Genomic DNA, 17,832 nt, shown 5'->3' with positions numbered 1-17,832 from the left:
GTGCTAGAACAACTTTAAGAACTATGTCAATCTCAATTGCAGGAGTTAAATTATGGAACAGTCTAACAGAAGAAATAAAAGACAGTCAAAACATAAAACAGTTTAAAGTAAAATATAAAAACCTAATTTTAAATAAGTATAAGAATGAAGAAAACGGGGTTAACCCAGGATGGTAATGTTGCTGGTAATGGTGTTGCGGTTCTTTTTTGTTTTTTTTGTTTTGTTTTGGTTTGTTGTTTTTCCATAACTTGTGTATCTGCAAATATACACATTCTGTATTTTTCATATGAAAGAAACTATACTGTGGTGGGGCTTGCTAATTTCTTGTTTTTGATTTATGTATGTTATGTTTTGTTTTACTTCATATGTTTATATGTTTCATATGTTGTTTGTTTAATTTAAGACAAAAAAAATAATTAAATGAATGAGAGGTAAAACTTGAGGGGGTAGGGACAAATAAGTAAATACTTCAGCCTACTCCTTTTCAAACAAATAATGGAATGATATTTTGTAATGATTGTGAAGGCACATGTTTGAAATGTTTGAAATAAAAATGAACTGAACTGAACTGAACTGATGGAATATTCTGAACGTGTGGTCTGACACTAAAATTGGGGCGCAGAGTCCGGTGCTGTTGGGTGGGATGGTGAAGTATGTCTTTGAGCCACATGCCCAAGCTGTACCCTGCACCCAATATGTGCCATTCAGGAAGCTTATCCGTGCCTTTCTGTCCTGCGGCATCCGGAAAGTCTGGGAGCAGTTCTGGTTCATCCCCAGCTTTCTGTTGCCGTATGCGAAGGTGAAACACATTGGATGTTGTATTCCTGGTTCCCTCCTGACGTTGAAAGATTTTCCCTTGTCATTGGTCGCATTCAGGTGTACCCAGTATTGGTCATCACAGCTGTAGTTCCAGTCTGAGACCTCTGGCGCACAAGAAACTACCTCATTAGGTTTAAAGTTGATCAGTGTTCCTTTACACCGTCGCAGGTCAATTTTTGTGACTTGTCTTTTTAACTCAAGCTTGAAGGCGAAGATGTCTTCGGGGGAAAATGTTCCGCTGGTGGCTTTGTAGAATGTACATAGGGCTTCGGAAAGGCTGGGTGATTTTCCATACAGGGTGGCTTGCATTGCTGTTGTTGGGAGGTGTGAACAGACGTAGCAGCCAGTGTGGTTGTCTTCTGTATGTACTCGGTTGTAGACGTACCGGTACCAGGCATTGTTCAGCCAGGGGTGGTTATGCTCTTTATCCATATCCTTTAGGTATAAGTTGTCATACGACCATTTCTTCTGCAGGTGGTGCTGTGGGTCCTTGTCTCTCCAGGTGAGTATCAGTAGGCTCACTAGGAGCGCAATGCCAGTCATTATGAGGACAAGGTTCTTCATTATGACCAGGCACACCCGGGCTCCAGGTGAGTAGACCACTGGCGAGAAGACAAAAGGGCAGGATATACCCAAACAGCCCTTTCCTCCACCAGGAGAACACCTAGGAGTCGGGGGAACCGGCGTCTATGCTTGTGTTGTCACTCACTTTTTTGCAGTGGCTTTGGTGGATCCAAGATGGTCTTTCTGCTATTTTGCAGGCAGTCGGTGTGCTGAGTAAGACCTGATATGGGCCTTCCCACCTTGGTGAATTCCAATTCTTTCTCTGGAGTACTTTGATCAGGATCCAATCACCTGGTTGCAACCTGCAAGAAACTGGAGAGGTATCATCCGGCAGTTTATTGTTTAGCACAATTTCTTTATTCTCAAATAGTTTAGTCATCCACTCTGCTAGGGTGGTTTCTCTTATAGACTTATTAATAGGCTCACTAGTGAGAGGCAGCGGAAATTGCCTCCCATGAACGATTTCAAAGGGTGTGAGCTTTTGCGAACCCTGGGTTAGTCGCATCCACATCTTCACCAGGCCCAAACACTCAGGCCTTTGTCTGATTTTATCAGAGTAGGAATGCCGTAAGTAGGAATAAAATGGTTGCATAAACATTTTGCTACTGAGATTACATCTGCTCTTTTTACTGGATAGATTTCTGGCCATTTTGAGAACACATCCACAATTACTAGAGCGTATTTTGATGTTTGACATCCGTTCAGTTCAATAAAATCCATGTGGATTGTGTGAAATGGGTGCGGTGGTGTTGGGGAAAAGCCTCTTTTAGGCCTGAGGTTTCCCTGTGCAATATGTTTCTGGCAAATCATGCATGTTCTGATAAACTCTTGTGCTGAAGCTTCAAAATTTTGAGTATAGAAGTGTTTGGGGAGGATACTCATCATTCCACCCCTTGACAAATGCTTTAAGCTATTTGTCACTAATGCTGCTGTCTTGTGTAGCAATTTTGTAGCCGTGCTCCACACTTTAGCCATTTCACTCAACTTACATATTTCAACTTTGAAGTTAAAGTTTTCTTATTTCATCTCTCTCTCTCTCTCTACACACACACACACACACACACACACATATATATATATATATATATATATATATATATATATATATGTGTGTGTGTGTGTGTGTGGAGAGAGAGAGAGAGAGAGAGAGATGAAATAAGAAAACTTTAACTTCAAAGTTGAAATATGTAAGTTGAGTGAAATGTGTGAATTCTTTGAGAAACAAGAAATTATTTAAACATGCCTTAAATGATAATTGATAAGATTTTAACGATTCCGATTCCGATTTCCGATTCCATTTTCGATTCTGTTTAACGATTCGATTCCTTATCGATTCTCTTATCGATTCTTTTTTTTTTAAAAAGGAGAACACTAAAGTCGATTAGCTTAGAACTGTGTTTTATATCTTCTCTTTGAACAAGATAGAAATTTAGGAGTAACATGGCCTTACAAACCCAACAGTGAGATCTTAAGAGATCCAGCCTATGGCTCTTCAATGGGGTGTCACAGGGTCCCCAGGAAAAAAAATGTATATGTAAAATAATAAAATAAATATTCTCCTGTAGCAATAACAAAGTTTAACATAAATTATTCTGTAGCAATTACACAAGAATATCCAGTAATGTCCTGCCTACAATTAAACACATTCACTTACCAAAGTGAAATCGGGGGCATCTGCTGTGGCAAATGGGTGCAAGCCTTTGACCACAAACTTAGTCACTGCTCGGTGACGTTCGTCTATCCTGCCTGAAAGGAGACGCTACCGGTAGACTGCAGCGAGAACTGCCAGCATCTGAGCCAGACTCTGTCTCTCTCATCATGGTCACTAAATGCAACGCACAGTAATAGCAGGTTTTGTAATAAGGTAAATCGCGCTAACATAATATGCAATGCTAATTGATTAGTTACCTGCAGTATTAACGGGAGAGGACGTGGAAACGCTACCGCTGCTGCTGGGTTGAGCTTCGCTAGTCCGGAGCGGATCAAAAACACGACATTCGTTGAAAGCAATCGCGTGTTTTTTGAGCAAATGCTTTTGCATGTTCGTAGTGTTTCCTCCCTCTGATGAAATCTCTACTTTGCAAGTATTGCACGTTGCCCTGTTGTCATCCTTTCTCATAAAGTGTAACCAAACTTTTGAGCGTTTGTGCCGCTCAGGCGCCGTGTTTCCTACTGGGTAAAAGACGCTACTCAACGTGATGACGTCATTCGGGGCGACTGGAATCGATAAGGGAATCGTTTTTAAAAGTGGCAAACGATTCCAAGGAATTGAAACAGTGGGAACCGGTTCTCAACAAGAACCGGTTTTCGATACCCATCCCTAGCTGTTGGACTCATGAACAATAACCGTATGACTATTCGCACCACTAACACATGACCCTATACTGTATTCTCTGCATCCGTTCCATTTTTGCACTGACCATCACCTGCGCACATGTATACATCAATCTGCTTAGCACTTTATATTTTTATGTTTATTTAAGCGTTGTCTGACAGTATGTTTTGCACTAAGTACCGCAGCAATTTCCTAATGTTGTAAACCTGCTCAACATTTGGCAATAAAACCCTTTCTGATTCTGATTGTGTCAGCAGTGTTTGATGTTTTTTTTCTCTTACTGACCTTCTGTCAGCCTCCCTAAAATTGACCTCGCCACCTCCATCACATTGTCTGAATGCACCTGCACCATCACTTCTACTGTTTTCAGTCTGTCTGCATTCTCCAGCTGGCACTTATAGATTTTAGGGAAGTCAGCTCCAGGTTCATACTGCAGGTAAAAGTGGAAAAGCTTCAGGTCCTCTTCTCCCAATTTCTTCAACATTTCCAGGAGCTGCACAGGTGAGGGCTTCTCCATCTTTGATCTGTTAAACATGATATCATGTGAACAGTCAGTCTCATCACATCTACTTTTTACTAATTTAATATATTTCACAGCAGATTACATGTTTGATTATTTAAGATTTACTTAGGATTGATTTTTTTTCTGGATGGATTCTTCTGTGATGGGAATAACATCACAAACTGCATGATAAAGAATCAATAATGAGACCTGATGTCTGTGAAGGTTCTCATGAGACCTGATACAATAAGAACTGACCCCAAAACACCAAAGGATCATTAAAAGAGAATTGTGCAGAACTAAGTGTAACATGTAACTTTAACTCTAACACTGCTGTTAAAATGTAAATGAAATAAAAACTGATTGAACTGATCAACGTGTCAACAGAATACAAAGAGAGCTTACAGACTTTAGAAAACTGTTTAAAATCAGCTGAGTGAATAAAAATGTAATATGAATTTAAATAAAGAAAATAAAAGCAGAAGACTCCAGAAAAAAAATGAAGGTTCTCAGTCATCCAGGTCATTGTAGTCTAAGGAGCTTGAAAAGAAAACCATCTGGACTTTAAGTTGCTTGAAGATGTTTCACCTCTCATCCAAGAAGCTTCTTCAGTTCAAGATGGTGGAAAGTCCCAGATTTAAACCCAGTGGGAGTATCCCACTGAGAGGGACAATAGGCCCCCTAATGATCCTCTACCTAATCACATGAGCCAAGGTGTGAAAACGGGTGTGGGTCACAATCAGCCAAGGTTTCAGTTTCCTGATTTTAGATGGCCCTCAATTAGCCCTATCAAGAGTTATTCTTGAGCCTGTTTAACATGAGGTTTCTAAATCAGGAATCTGGTACCAAGGAATTCATTATAATAACAGTTACAATATAATTATCTGATGACGGGTTAACTCTGGTTCTTGGAGATATTCTCAGGCTCCTGTTGAATCTAATGAGCTAGTTCGCCTCTGTCAGAGCAGACAAACACACAGCTGAGCTTAAACTTTGGCCACTGAGGGCTGCACTCACAGACTGGAGCTGATCACTCGCTCTAAAACACAAACACACCAGTTTCACACAAATCCTAATAACTAATAAATATCAGGTGGAAATGTCTCACACTCATTAACAGTGTTGGGACTAACGCGTTATTAAGTAACGCGTTACAGTAACTACGTTATTATTGTGGTAACGAGCACGGTAACTAGTTATTATGCCAAAATCAGGGACGCGTTACTCGTTACTGGGATTTAGATAGGGTCGTTACTCGTTACTTCGTGTGGTGGCTATCGCGGAGCTTCCACAGATTCAGTAACATTAGCAAGTGGTGGAGGCCAGCAGGTGGATGAGAGAAAGCAACACGTTCTCAGGCTGGAGAAAGGGGACGCAGAAGGAAAAGAGACCCGAGGCGGCCGCCGGTCCAAGTGTGAACTGAACTTCAGGTAAGAAGTTATGACCTGCAGTCTCTCTGGGTCAGATATAAACCAAGTTTAGGTGGAGTTTATTTTCGTTATGCTGACTTTTTCCGTACTGCGTGCTAGCTAGCATGACGGAGTTTCTATATAGCTGGGTGGGTGCTATGAAGTTAATGATGTTGAACTTTATTTTGTTCATAAGTTATTAGAGTTGCCAACCGTCCCGTCTGGTATTCAGAGAAAATATTACGCGTTTCTTATTGAGGTGAAAAGGAACAGAGTTTGTCCCGTAATTCAGCTACAATGAAAAAGACACAAAGCTGGAGTTATTCTGTGTCTTTGCTGCACAGCTGCCTCTTCTTCTCTCATTCTCCCCCCTCCCTCTCCCGTTTCTACTTCAATCATGAAAACTGATCAATGATCAGCTGATCGTCTCTCTTGTTTGTTTATCGCCCACTTTGCGCCGAAAGAGGAAACCAGCGGATGTCGCGCTAAACAACAGCAGCACGTTTAAGCTTGATCAGCTGTTGTTAGAATTTATTTAATATTAATTTCTAGTATCAGCTGATGTTTGCTGGAGCCACAGCTGCAAAAAAGCTGCTGGTCATGATATCGGTTTGTATATCTGGTGAGAGGGAAACATGAAGATGAAACCAGGAGATGTCCTTACTGGATCATCAGAGCTGAACAGGTGATGGAGAAACAGGTTTACCTTTTAGGTCACATGAATGAGTTGAAGAGAAGTTATGAACTGTTTCTGAGAGACAAATAACACCAGGATCCTTTTTTAGGTAGCTGACAGCTGGTAACTGTGCAGGTGCGGATCTAGCAAAGTTTTGCCAGGGGGGCCAGGTAGGGCATTAACAGGGAGAGGTGGGCTCAAAGAAATACTTTTCTATCTTATTCTCATTTAAAATGTCTCGCTTTTAAAAAATAATTATCTGAATCTTACAACAAACGATTGATAGATTAATGCATATATACCATCAAAACAGTGTACATCACTGTCACAACAGCGTTTGTTTTCATTCAAAGGCTTTATGATTTTTCCTATATTGGTGGGCCAGTCTCTAGTCAAAATGTCTGGGCCAATTTTCTGTCCCAGTCCAGCCATGTATGCAGCTCATCTGCAGTCTGGTGTTGCCTACATCTTCCTATTCAGAAGGCAGAATTTCCGAGTTCTGAGTACAATCGAAAGCACCACGACTGCAGTTTTTGTGTTGGATGTAAAAGGCGCACATGACGCTGTGACGCAGGCTAGAATCATGGCAGCAGTCAATGACGGTCCAGGCGTGGGATTTCTCTCGTGGAAATATGCACATTATCTTTTCCTTTCTATTGGTAGGTGGCACAGTGCACTGTGGCAAGTAAGCAAGCTAGAAGACTGGCAAAGTTATGGAAGCAACACATTAACAAGAGAATTCTGAGTAAAACCAAAGTTACTTTCCCTAGTAACTAGTTACTTTGAAAGTAACGAGTAACTTGAAGTAACTGAGTTACTTTTGAGAGAAGTAACTAGTAATGTAACTAAGTTACTATTTTAAAGTAACTTACCCAACACTGCTCATTAAACTATTCATCCTTGTCCATCCAGCAACACCTGAAACATCTGAGTGAAAGTTCCTCCCTACACTGTGTTTGAAGCAAAGCACAAAGGAGACACCTGCTGGAGCAGCTGGAGTCCTGCAGACACTCAGCCTCTTCACTACACAAACACCTCCCACAACATCCACCCTATACACTCTGACTGCTGTGTTTGTGGAAACACTCCAACACCCATTGCTTCACATATGACCATAGAAATGTGTGTGAAAAGGAGGTGAGCTGACATTAAACACGATGGAGGATTTATTCACAAACACTGAGTCACAACAACATTTAGACACATATTACCTCTCTGCAGGAGGACCACCGCCCTTTAACTTGTCACTCTGTAAGGACACAGAGCTGGGTGGAGGTCCAGGCTGGTTCCTGTGAATAATGATGGAGCAGTGATGTGAGTGCTGAGCTGTGACGTGGAGAAGGGTCATGGACAGTTAGAGTTGGTCATCTCACCTCTGAGCTTTGGTCTGGCTCTCATGTTCCCCACACAGAGTGGTTTTAGAGGGAGGGACTCCCTCCTCTCTGTCCTCACACTGATCCATGCTGCTCAATTCACATCAGCTCACACACACTTTCTACCTTCACCTGCAGAGGAAACACAAATCATTCATGTGCACATCAACTGAAATCCTCCTTTCCATCATGTGTGCTGTCCAAATATCAGCTGCTTCTTTCCTGCGTCATCTCAGTGTCAGCTGAGAGAATGACAAACCCACTATGTGTCAACATTTGATGGATGATGAAATGTGAAATGATACTGACCTAAATCTGTCCTAACGATAATGAGAAGCTTTGATGAGTTGTGACTCTCTGAGGTGTTACTAGGATGTAGAAGCACTGGAGCGCATCCCTGAAATCTTTGCTATTTTCACTTGATAACAGCAGCTGTTTAAAGTTATTGAGAGTATTTGACAGTAAAGTGAATGTAAATGTGAGACACTGTGTGCTCACAGCTAAAGGCTGCAGTCAGCTGTGTTAGAGCCTCTTTCACACAATGATCCTTTAATAAACACTCCATGAGCTCCATGTTGATGAAGCAGTCACGTGTGAGCTTGTGTGCTGACATGTTGACAGTGTGACTTCAGCTTTTACAGGCTTCCTGTTTCATATTACACTTCCTCCTCACAGTCAGCCTCATTTCACAGCTGTAACTAAATTTCCTGAAGAAAATCCACAAACAGCTGAAAGTGAAGCATCACTTCCTGTATGAGGCGCCAACAGTCTTTTTACATGTCATGTCTAAGTTACATCTGGAATAAATCATCATTTACAAAGGCTGCTGCTCTATAGCAGCAGACAGAGAGCTCTCTGTAACCATCTGACCATCCACTACCTCTGTGCTGCAGCTCTCATTCACACAGGGCTCAATTGCATTTTTAACTTGTGTCTTTAAGAGCTCTGAGCGTTAGCATGCTGTCTGCTTAGCTTAGCGTTATTATGCTGTGTGGCTAGCTTAGCATCAGAGCACTGCAGGTGTCTCGTGTGTAAATATTAATCGGTAAAGGTCCTCTGTGGACTCTGTGAACTCAAAAAGTACAAACTATAAGAACACAAACAAGAACGTAGCTCAGAGTGGCGGACACACTCGCCTCGTTGGTCCAGCTGTGAGTCCGTTACCGTGAACTATGGAGCGGCAGATTTGTGCCGGAACTAAGCTGCACACAGCTGATGTTAGCCAGGAAACATTACACACTGACTTTAATGGAGAGACCGGAAAAACAAACACACACAGTTTGTTGTGTAAAGAAATCAAACATGAGCTGAACAAAAAGTAAAGTTCTTAAAGAAAAACTGTTAAAGGAGGAAACAAAGCAAACTTACAGTTTCTTCACACACCAACAACAAGCTCCACTCCACACCTGGGGCCCGTTCTTCGTACCTCGCTAAGTAGGTTAGCCGGATTAGATTGTTGACGATTTCGCGTGATCCTGGATCAGTCGGTTCCCCGAAGCTCATCCGGGACTTGCTGTCATAGCAACAGAGCCGTAAGCGTAAACCTGCTCGGGAGCAGGTTTACTTTATGTAAACAGGATTAGATCGCGGCCACGCAGGTATGTCCGCTTCATTTATACGAAAGCAACAGCGATATTTTTCCACTGTTTCACCATAAATAAATATTATCAATGTAACTAAAGGTAATGCAGCACTTGATCCTTTTATTGATGTCACACAGATACATACAGGTCATTTCCTAAAAAAGGGAAATGAACTATTAACATTCTATTACATGTATGTGATTATTACAGATGTAATTCATATTTCAGAGTAGTAATTGTAAATTACTTCGTGTAATCAAGATGAGAGACCACGGCTATAAAAGTGAAGGTGGATTTGGGAAGCCTGTCGCAGCCATGTCCTGTCCGTATACGCGACCAACCCATTGCGGAAGGTGCAAGATTGATAAGGAGAGTCCTCAGAATTCAGCGTATATTGCGGGACAGACAGGATCCTTTAGCTCAGCGCGACAGTGTGCTCATAGAGAGATATCGATATTCCCGTGAGGGTATTATTTACTTAACCAACTTGTTGACGAGGGGGTGCAGGACCACCACCTGTCTTTTTTTCCTCTGCCCTTTTCTTGGTTGCTGTTATGAACAAACTAACAGAGTATTACAGGCCAGTATTACCTTGCCAAGAGACGCAAAGCAATCTAAGAGATAAATATTACCATTCTGTAGAATACTCCTGTATTCCACTTTTACTTGTTCCCATTTTCTTGTGGGTCCTGTTGTGGCTCTAATGTGAAAGGGGATATAATATAACATATTATAATATAATATAATGCCATATGATATTGGACAATATAGTGTCATATGATAGATCTACCCTACCGCCTACTGGTGTTGGCCAGAGGGGCCGATGGCGCGATATGGCAGCCTGGCTACAACCGTAGCTGCCTCCACCAGTGTGTGAATGTGGGAGTGAATGAATAGTGGTATCGTAAAGCGCTTTGGGTGCCTTGGAAAGCGCTATATAAATCCAATCCATTATTATTATTATTATTAAATTACCTACGAGTTTGATTTGTCAGCAACTTTCTGCCAGCCCTCTCTCCTTGCTTTTGCAGCCTTTGCAGTGTTCTCTTGCGTTTTAATTAAACTCTGAAACTCCTGAAATCCCTCACTCATGAGTTCTTGCTCTGCTGCCGGAAAATACCGAGCACGCCCCTTCGACATTTTCGCCGACCAATCAGCGGGTTGCCGATCAATGTTTCTACTATCGATGCGTAGCCCCTTTTACGACACCCAGTGATGTCACATTCCTGCGTCCAGCTGTAGTAATCGTCAACAGCAGGTGTGTTCGGGGAACCGGATTAGCGAGCTCACGGTTAGCGCGATGATTTGATCTTGGATGTGTCATTTGATCTTGGATGTAGTAAGCGACGTACGAAGAACGGGCCCCTGGGCCCTGTTTCAGGAAGCCGGTTTGGAAAACTCAGAGTGAAAAACGACACTCACGGTTGAGTAACCCCGAACTGTCCAACTCGGAATATTCCGTTTCAGAAAGGCTGATAACAATTAGTTCAGTCAACGCGGAGTTGCTTTAACCCCAAGTGAAGCGCGCGGACGAGGATACATAAAGCCCTGATAAGCGGAGCACAGATTAAGCGAGTCACCATGGAGACGGAGGGAAAGAAGGCGCGGTCAATGTATCTTACAGCGCTTGAGGCCGAAATTCTGATGGCAGCATATGCCGATAACATGCAAATTCCGCGGAAAAAAGTAACACAGCCACAGCTGCAAAAGCATGCATGGCAAAACATAGCCGACAGAGTCAATGCGTGAGTGTTAATATAAACATTGATCGAGGGATTTCCACCCATTTAACACGTTATTTTATCATATGTTATTTTATTTGTTATTTTATACATTTTATTTTGTGATGTGATGTGAGCGCAGGTGCAACCCAACAGGCCCCAAACGTGCCTGGAAGCAAGTAAAAATGAAATATAAAAATATAGTCCAAACAGGTAAGGTGTAATTGTATTATGAGCCATAGTGCTTGGTCTGTTTGTCCCATGTAAATCAATTGCAGTTAGAGGCTACATTAATTTTCTTTCTGTAAGCACTTATTGAAATTATCTGAGCACATTACAAGTACATATTTGCTTACTCTGTATGCTCAAATGTGGCCCGTTATAGCCAACAGAAAAAAAGCGGAGGCCCGAAAAACAGGTGGGGGTCCTCCACCACCACCACTCACAGAGGCTGAGCAGTTGGCCCTCAGCCAAAACAGTGGGCACCCTGTGGCCGAAGGCATCTCTGCGGGGACATCCTCTGAGGCAATAACCCCGCAAGACACAAGTGCCTACATAAGGGGTAAATTCAAAATAATACATGATGTGCATACATCCTTTCTTCACAGTCACCTTTGCAGTGCTGCTCATTCATTTGATAAACTCTTTACCATAATGGATTATTTTGTAGTGAAGTTATTTTCCGACTGATCTTGCCTTCCCTCAGCCTTGGTTGTCTTTGAGAGCATAATGACAATGAAGTGTAAGGTGCTTGGTATGTTTGTTAATTGCCATTTGGTCCCTTGTAAGTTATAAGTGACCTGTATAAACCTCATATTCTATCAGTTGATGGTGATGGTGTACTGCATCTGGTGCAGCCTCCTGTTGAGCCAGACCAACATGCAGTTGTGAGTAATACTCCACAGATTATATGAGTTTACAGTAGAACAGCAATGTTGTCTATTTCTTTACTACAGGAAAATAATGAAGAAACATTGACAGCTGTTAAGGAGGAGGAAGCAACAGAGACACTTTATGAGGTTTACATCTTTTAATACTTTGTGTACAGGAAACACAGGCGACCAATAAAGCCAGTTGAACAAAAAATCTGTTTATTCTTCTTTCAACATGTTGAGGTGATGGGTCAAAAGAAATGATTGTGACATATGGTGTCTCTGACTGCGCTTCCATCTTGTATGTCCGTGGGAGGGTCAGGATGTTCATGGTTTGGATCACTGCTGATGTTTGGTTCAGAAGGACAGTGTTCTCCTCTAATTGTGGCAATGTTGTGAAGAATCACACATGCCACAATAATGTCACATGCCCTTTCTGGGGTGACCCTGAGTCTTTGCAGGCACTGGAACCGGGCCTTAAGCATTCCGATAGTCATTTCAATTCTGGCTCTTGTCCTGCAATTAGCCAGATTATATCGCTGCTGTGGGCCCGGTTCAGGGTCAGGGTAAGGGGTAAGCAAATAGGGTAAACGTGGATACCCCCTATCACCAAGCAAGTAGCCAGTGAACTCTCCTAAGACAGAAGGGTACACTTCAGTTCAAATGTCCCTGAAGCAATTGGTCTTTATATATTTTAAAGTATTCTCAACTCACCATGTCCAAATTTTGTGCTCAGTGTACATTCACGGAATATTTGTGAGTCATGGACAGAGCCTGGCCACTTGGCTTCCACATTTGTGATAATGTTGGCAGCATCACATATGATCTTCACAGTGCAGAGAACACAAATTAGCATCCATTACTATAATGAAATAATTTGTTAGTTTGACATGCTACAGGGAACTATGTACCTGTACGTTAATGCTGTGGAAAGACTTCCTGTTCACATAGTCTCCTTCATTTACTGAAGGAGCAATGATTGGAATGTGAGTGCCATCTGTACAGCCAATCACGCCTGGGAACCCTGAAAATAAATGTGCAATTTAAGTAGTAGTCCAAGTATCACCACATCATACATTAAGTTTTGGTCATCCTGATACCTGCAATTTTGTGGCATCTCTCTTTGATAAATCTTGTGGGTCTATGACCGGGGAACACCACAAACGGGTACAGGAGACGTTTCAGTGCAACTGTAACATTCCTGACTGCCCGACAGACGGTAGCCTTGGAAACGTGCTCAGCGTCACCAATATTATACAGAAAGCTCCCGTTTGCAAGAAACCGAAGTGCAATACAAATAATATGCAATGAACTGAGAGCATGTCCGCGATGTGTCACATGCGTAATATATGGCCTGAGGATGTTATCCAAATAAATTATAGATTGTGCTGAGAAACGGTAACGTTCGCACAGAAAATCATCAGGAAATGATAAAATGTCCAAACGCGCTCTGATCACTCTCTCCCGGCGGAGAGCTCTGCGGAGAATTTGGGCTTCACGATCTACTGGCTCTTCAAGGAAGTGGCACGCCATGTCCGACACTTCCTACTGTCAGGTTTCCGACAAAGGGGCGGAGACAGTCAGGGTTAGTTGTAGTAAACCTGCTAGGGGGCAGGTTAGCTTCACGGAGTGTGTCGTCATAGTGACTCACTGAGGCTTCATCTGAACTCTCTTTGTGAAACCGAAAACCCAGAGTTTTCGTTAACTCAGGGTATACTTACTCAGTTTTTCCACTAAACCGGCTTCCTGAAACAGGGCCCTGGACACTAAACACTGACACACAGGTGAGCTGTTTCCTGGAAGGAGGCGGGACTTCACCTGTGCTGAGCTTCAGTGGGAGGGGCTCAGCTCTGTGTGTGCTGATGTGTTAACTTAAAAAATATGCCGTCTGACTGCTCAGACTGAGTCAGAGTAAAGTTCACATGCTGACGTGTGGAGACATGAAACCTTGTTGTAGCTGCAGGTGTGAACACACTGATCCCAGATCAGCTCTGCTGTATTTGTAACATGAACATTTCTGCTGCAAAGCTTCAAATGTTCAGCATGTTTCTCTGTTTCCAGTCTGTAGATCCAGTCACACTTTCTACCTTCACCTGTGCAATAAAGACTGAGAGCAGAGCTGAAACCAACCATCCAATCAGTGAGCAGCATCAACACCTGAGCTTCATTCAGACTGTTGTTGGTACAAAGTTCATCTGCTGCTCACATGAATCCATGAAAGATTTATTTCACTGAATGTTTGTTCAAAGCTCATTTCAACCTGTTGAAGTCATGAATGAAAGTGCAGACTGAGAGTGGATCACATGATGTTTAAGGTGTGTCATGTGACATGTTCAGTATTGTCACACATGTCTAGATTGTCCCTGATATCATAACTGCTCAAACACTGATGATTATATTTGAAGAATTATTACTGATGGCAGCAAAGTTTGAATGGAGCTCTCTGTCTGTGCTGATTTGTCGCCCTCTGGAGGTCAAAACACAAACTGCATGATGTCACTGTAACCACCACAGTGAGCATCAGTGATGCTGATAGTGTGTTCATCACAGACGTTCAGGCTTCATGTTGACATGAATCAAAGTGAAAGCAGAGAAACTGGAATGAATCAGGTGTTGTAGAAGATGGAGAAACAGGTTGGAGAGAGGATGCTGCTCCTTCTTTCAGATCAAACATGTCGTGTTGTTCAAGTGCCGTCAGCGTGACGCAAAGAAACCATGGAAACAAAGTGTGAGTGAAATCAGTCCAAAGTAACAGAGTGAAGAGCAGCAGATGAAGCACAGAGGACACAAAAAGGAAGGAAAGAAGGAAACAAGGTCCATCTGTGTCCTTTCAAACAAACAAGCATCAACGTCCAGGACTGAAACATGAATCCACATATTTATACACATATTTATTTAATGAGAATAAAACAAGAATATTTATAATCCATCAGCAATAATCAGGCCTGGGATCCTCCTGGTTACAAACAGGGTCCAGGACTGGGACACTCAGGTGGATCCTGCAGGGTCTGGTTCAGGAAAAGGTGGAGACCAACAGAAACAGTTTTAGTAGAAAGGTATGATTTCATTTATTTGAAGAGATCAGAGCATTATTCTGATTATTAAGCTTAAGTCAAATATACTAATGCGCAGGGCGCCGTGACACTTAATGATCTGTTATTGTACATTTGTCACATGTGTGTATTTGTTGTTGTGTTTGATTGATTGATTGATTGATTGATTGATTGATTGATTGATTGATTGATCATACTTTATTCATCCCGAGGGAAATTGGCTGCCGTGCCAGCGCCATCTTACCCTTCCGACCATACATACATTACACAAACATCACATGGGGAAGACAGGTCAGAGAGGTATAACATGGAAAAATCACCACATGAGGAAAGATAAGGAGAAAAAAAAATAACTCCCCCCAGTCTGAGCTCCAATAGGGAGATCAGTTTGAGAACAGAAAAAACACCTCTGCACAAAGCACATGAAAAAACTCTTAATACACCAAAGAAACACATGACAAGCAACAGGGATGGGTAAAGGGTGAGAGACAGCCAGTGTAGATAGTACATCCGGGCCTGCAGCCTATGCGCTGGTCTCCTTGATCCACCGTCAGCATCGGAAGGGAATAAGCGTCGAAGGAATTTGGAGGGGGATGAGTGTACAACTGCATGTGTATATGTGCCTGTGTGCGTGTGTGTCCAGAGTTCAGCTGAGACAGTGTCCTTCACCCTGCTAGGCTAAGTAAACAGTCTTCCAGCCAACCCAGGTGGCCTTGCGTAGGATAGGAAGAACAGTCTATGCACAGTTATCAGGGTGTTTTTGTTCAGCTCCAGCCTTGAGACCACAGCTGGCGCCGAAGGGGTATCCGCATGAAGTGATGGTTTTTCCTTTAGTGCGAACAACTCATATTCATTTCAAAGCTGTTCTTTAACAGTCCGACACTGGTCTCTCAATCTCCCGTTGGAGAGCTGTGAGCTTCTCCATGATGTTATCAAACTTACGCTCCGTGATGTTGTCATTCTTATGCTCAAAGAGGCGATTGTGAGAACTCACGACCGCAGTGAGCTACTCCAAGATGTAATCCAATTTGCACTCAGAGGTCTTGTTCTGAGTATTCACGGCCAGAGATGGCTGTAATCCGATTACTTTTTTCAAGTAACGAGTAAAGTAAGGGATTACTATTGCAAAAACGGTAATTAGATTACCGTTACTTTCCCGTAGGAACGCTGCGTTACTGTGTTACTAAAACCGTGATTTTTTTTGCGAGAATGTCTCATGACAGTGACGTAAGTGAGTGTGACGTTTGTGACAACAGCTGTGTGCAGATCAACAATGGATAATATATCGAGTGCAGGAGAGAGTATGACGGTGCAGCGTTTAAAGCGTGGTAGTACTGACCTTACTTTAAGTTTGATTCCATAAAAAGTGACAAAAACATTACCGTTGTGCGTGGGAAGAAAAACTTATTTTTACAGCGAAAAAAAACCCTAAACTTCCAACAAGCACCGAGTGCGCAATGACGTAATGGGAAACTCACAGAGAAACTCGCGGATTCTTCCACTGACCGCTGCGGCTCACCTGCACCAGGGTAAACCTCCGCCTACCCCACTCCTGCTTTACAGGTGAAAATAGAGCAACAGGACCGGTAGTCTTTGACTTTATTTATTTTCTGCTGTGTTTTACTTGCATCTATTTGAAAGAGTGAGTGTAAACACACTCACTCAGTAACGCGTACAAGTTACAAGTAACGCGTTACTGCCCATCTCTGATGCCAGGGTGCTGGAAAGGAGAGTTCGTCCGCTAGTCGAACCTCGGATACAGGAGGAACAATGCAGTTTTCGTCCTGGTCGCGGAACACTGGACCAGCTCTTTATCCTCTCAAGGATACTTGAGGGTGCATGGGAGTTTGCCCAACCAGTCTACATGTGTTTTGTGGACTTGGAGAAGGCATTCGACCGTGTCCGAAAGTCTTTTTCCATTGCCTGTCTGAACTCCTCCTGAGCCGCATTCTGCTTGGCCTGTCGATACCTGTCGGCTGCCTCCGGAGTCCCACAGGCTAACCAAGCCCGATAGGACTCCTTCTTCAGCCTAGTGGCTCCCTTCACCTCTGGTGTCCACCATTTGGTTCGGGGATTACCACCACGGCAGGCACCAACCACCTTGCAGCCGCAGCTCAATGCAGCAGCTTCGGCAATGGAGACGCTGAACATGGTCCATTCGGACTCAATGTCCCCAGTCTCCCTCAGAATGCTGTTGAAGCTCTGCCGGAGGTGTGCGTTGAAGATCTCGCGGACTGGGGCCTCTGCTAGACGTTCCCAGCACACCCTCACTACGCATTTAGGTGCACCGGGTCTGTCCAGCGTCCTCCCCCGCCATGTCTCCACTCTAATTCTGTTGTTTTCATTCAAATTCTATTCTTGTCATTCGAATTCTGTTGTTTTCTTTCAAATTTTGTTGTTCTGTTTCAACTTCCGTTGTTTTCATTCAAATTTTGTTGTTTTCTTTCAACTTCCGGTGTTTTCATTCAAATTCCATTCTTGTCATTCTAATTCTGTTGTTCTCATTCAAATTCTATTCTCTTCATTCTAGTACTGTTTTTTTTTATTAAAATTTTGTTCTTTTCATTCTAATTCTGTTGTTTTCATTCAAATTATGTTGTTTTCATTCTATTTCCGTTATTTTCACTCAAATTCCGTTCTTTACATTCTAATTCTGTTGTTTTCTTTCAAATTCTGTTGTTCTCTTTCAACTTCCGTTGTCTTCATTCAAATTTTGTTGTTTTCTTTTTTTTTTCTTTTTTTTTTTCCTCAGATATTTTTATTAAAGTTTCTGCATCCATTTTTACAAAAGACAAATTGAACAATATGCCGTTTTCTTTTTGAAGAACATAAAACAATATGAAACATACACTCCCACCTCATAATTATAGGAGTACCAGTGGGTGTACAAAAAGAAAAAAGAAAGGGTCCAATCTAATAATACGA

The 17,832-nt window shown here is 42.5% G+C and overlaps 1 protein-coding gene and 2 long non-coding RNA genes across 3 annotated transcripts in view; all 3 read right to left on the bottom strand.

Moving 5' to 3' along the window:
* Positions 1-1,383, bottom strand: part of LOC146690065 (uncharacterized) — a 325,810-nt gene extending 324,427 nt beyond the window's left edge. Inside the window, exon 1 of the mRNA XM_085434897.1 lies at positions 575-1,383. Within this exon, the coding sequence (XP_085291023.1) occupies positions 575-1,383 (809 nt within the window). The remainder of the gene's footprint in view (positions 1-574) is intronic.
* Positions 1,384-7,490: 6,107 nt separating this feature from the next.
* Positions 7,491-9,088, bottom strand: LOC146690064 (uncharacterized). Its single transcript, XR_014915814.1, has 3 exons — positions 9,047-9,088; positions 7,679-7,810; positions 7,491-7,594 (listed from the first exon to the last, which is right to left on the bottom strand). It is a non-coding gene; the product is annotated as an uncharacterized LOC146690064 (long non-coding RNA).
* Positions 9,089-12,052: 2,964 nt separating this feature from the next.
* Positions 12,053-12,772, bottom strand: LOC146690063 (uncharacterized). Its single transcript, XR_014915757.1, has 2 exons — positions 12,569-12,772; positions 12,053-12,488 (listed from the first exon to the last, which is right to left on the bottom strand). It is a non-coding gene; the product is annotated as an uncharacterized LOC146690063 (long non-coding RNA).
* Between the last annotated feature and the right edge of the window lie 5,060 nt (positions 12,773-17,832).

Source organism: Copadichromis virginalis, linkage group LG16 (genome assembly GCF_057382275.1).
Source record: "Copadichromis virginalis isolate Kocher_CV1m ecotype Utaka linkage group LG16, C_Virginalis_male_GT1.1, whole genome shotgun sequence".
NCBI lineage: Eukaryota > Metazoa > Chordata > Actinopteri > Cichliformes > Cichlidae > Copadichromis > Copadichromis virginalis.
Note: the sequence above shows the minus strand (reverse complement) of the source record. Positions and strands in the feature narration are given on the sequence as shown.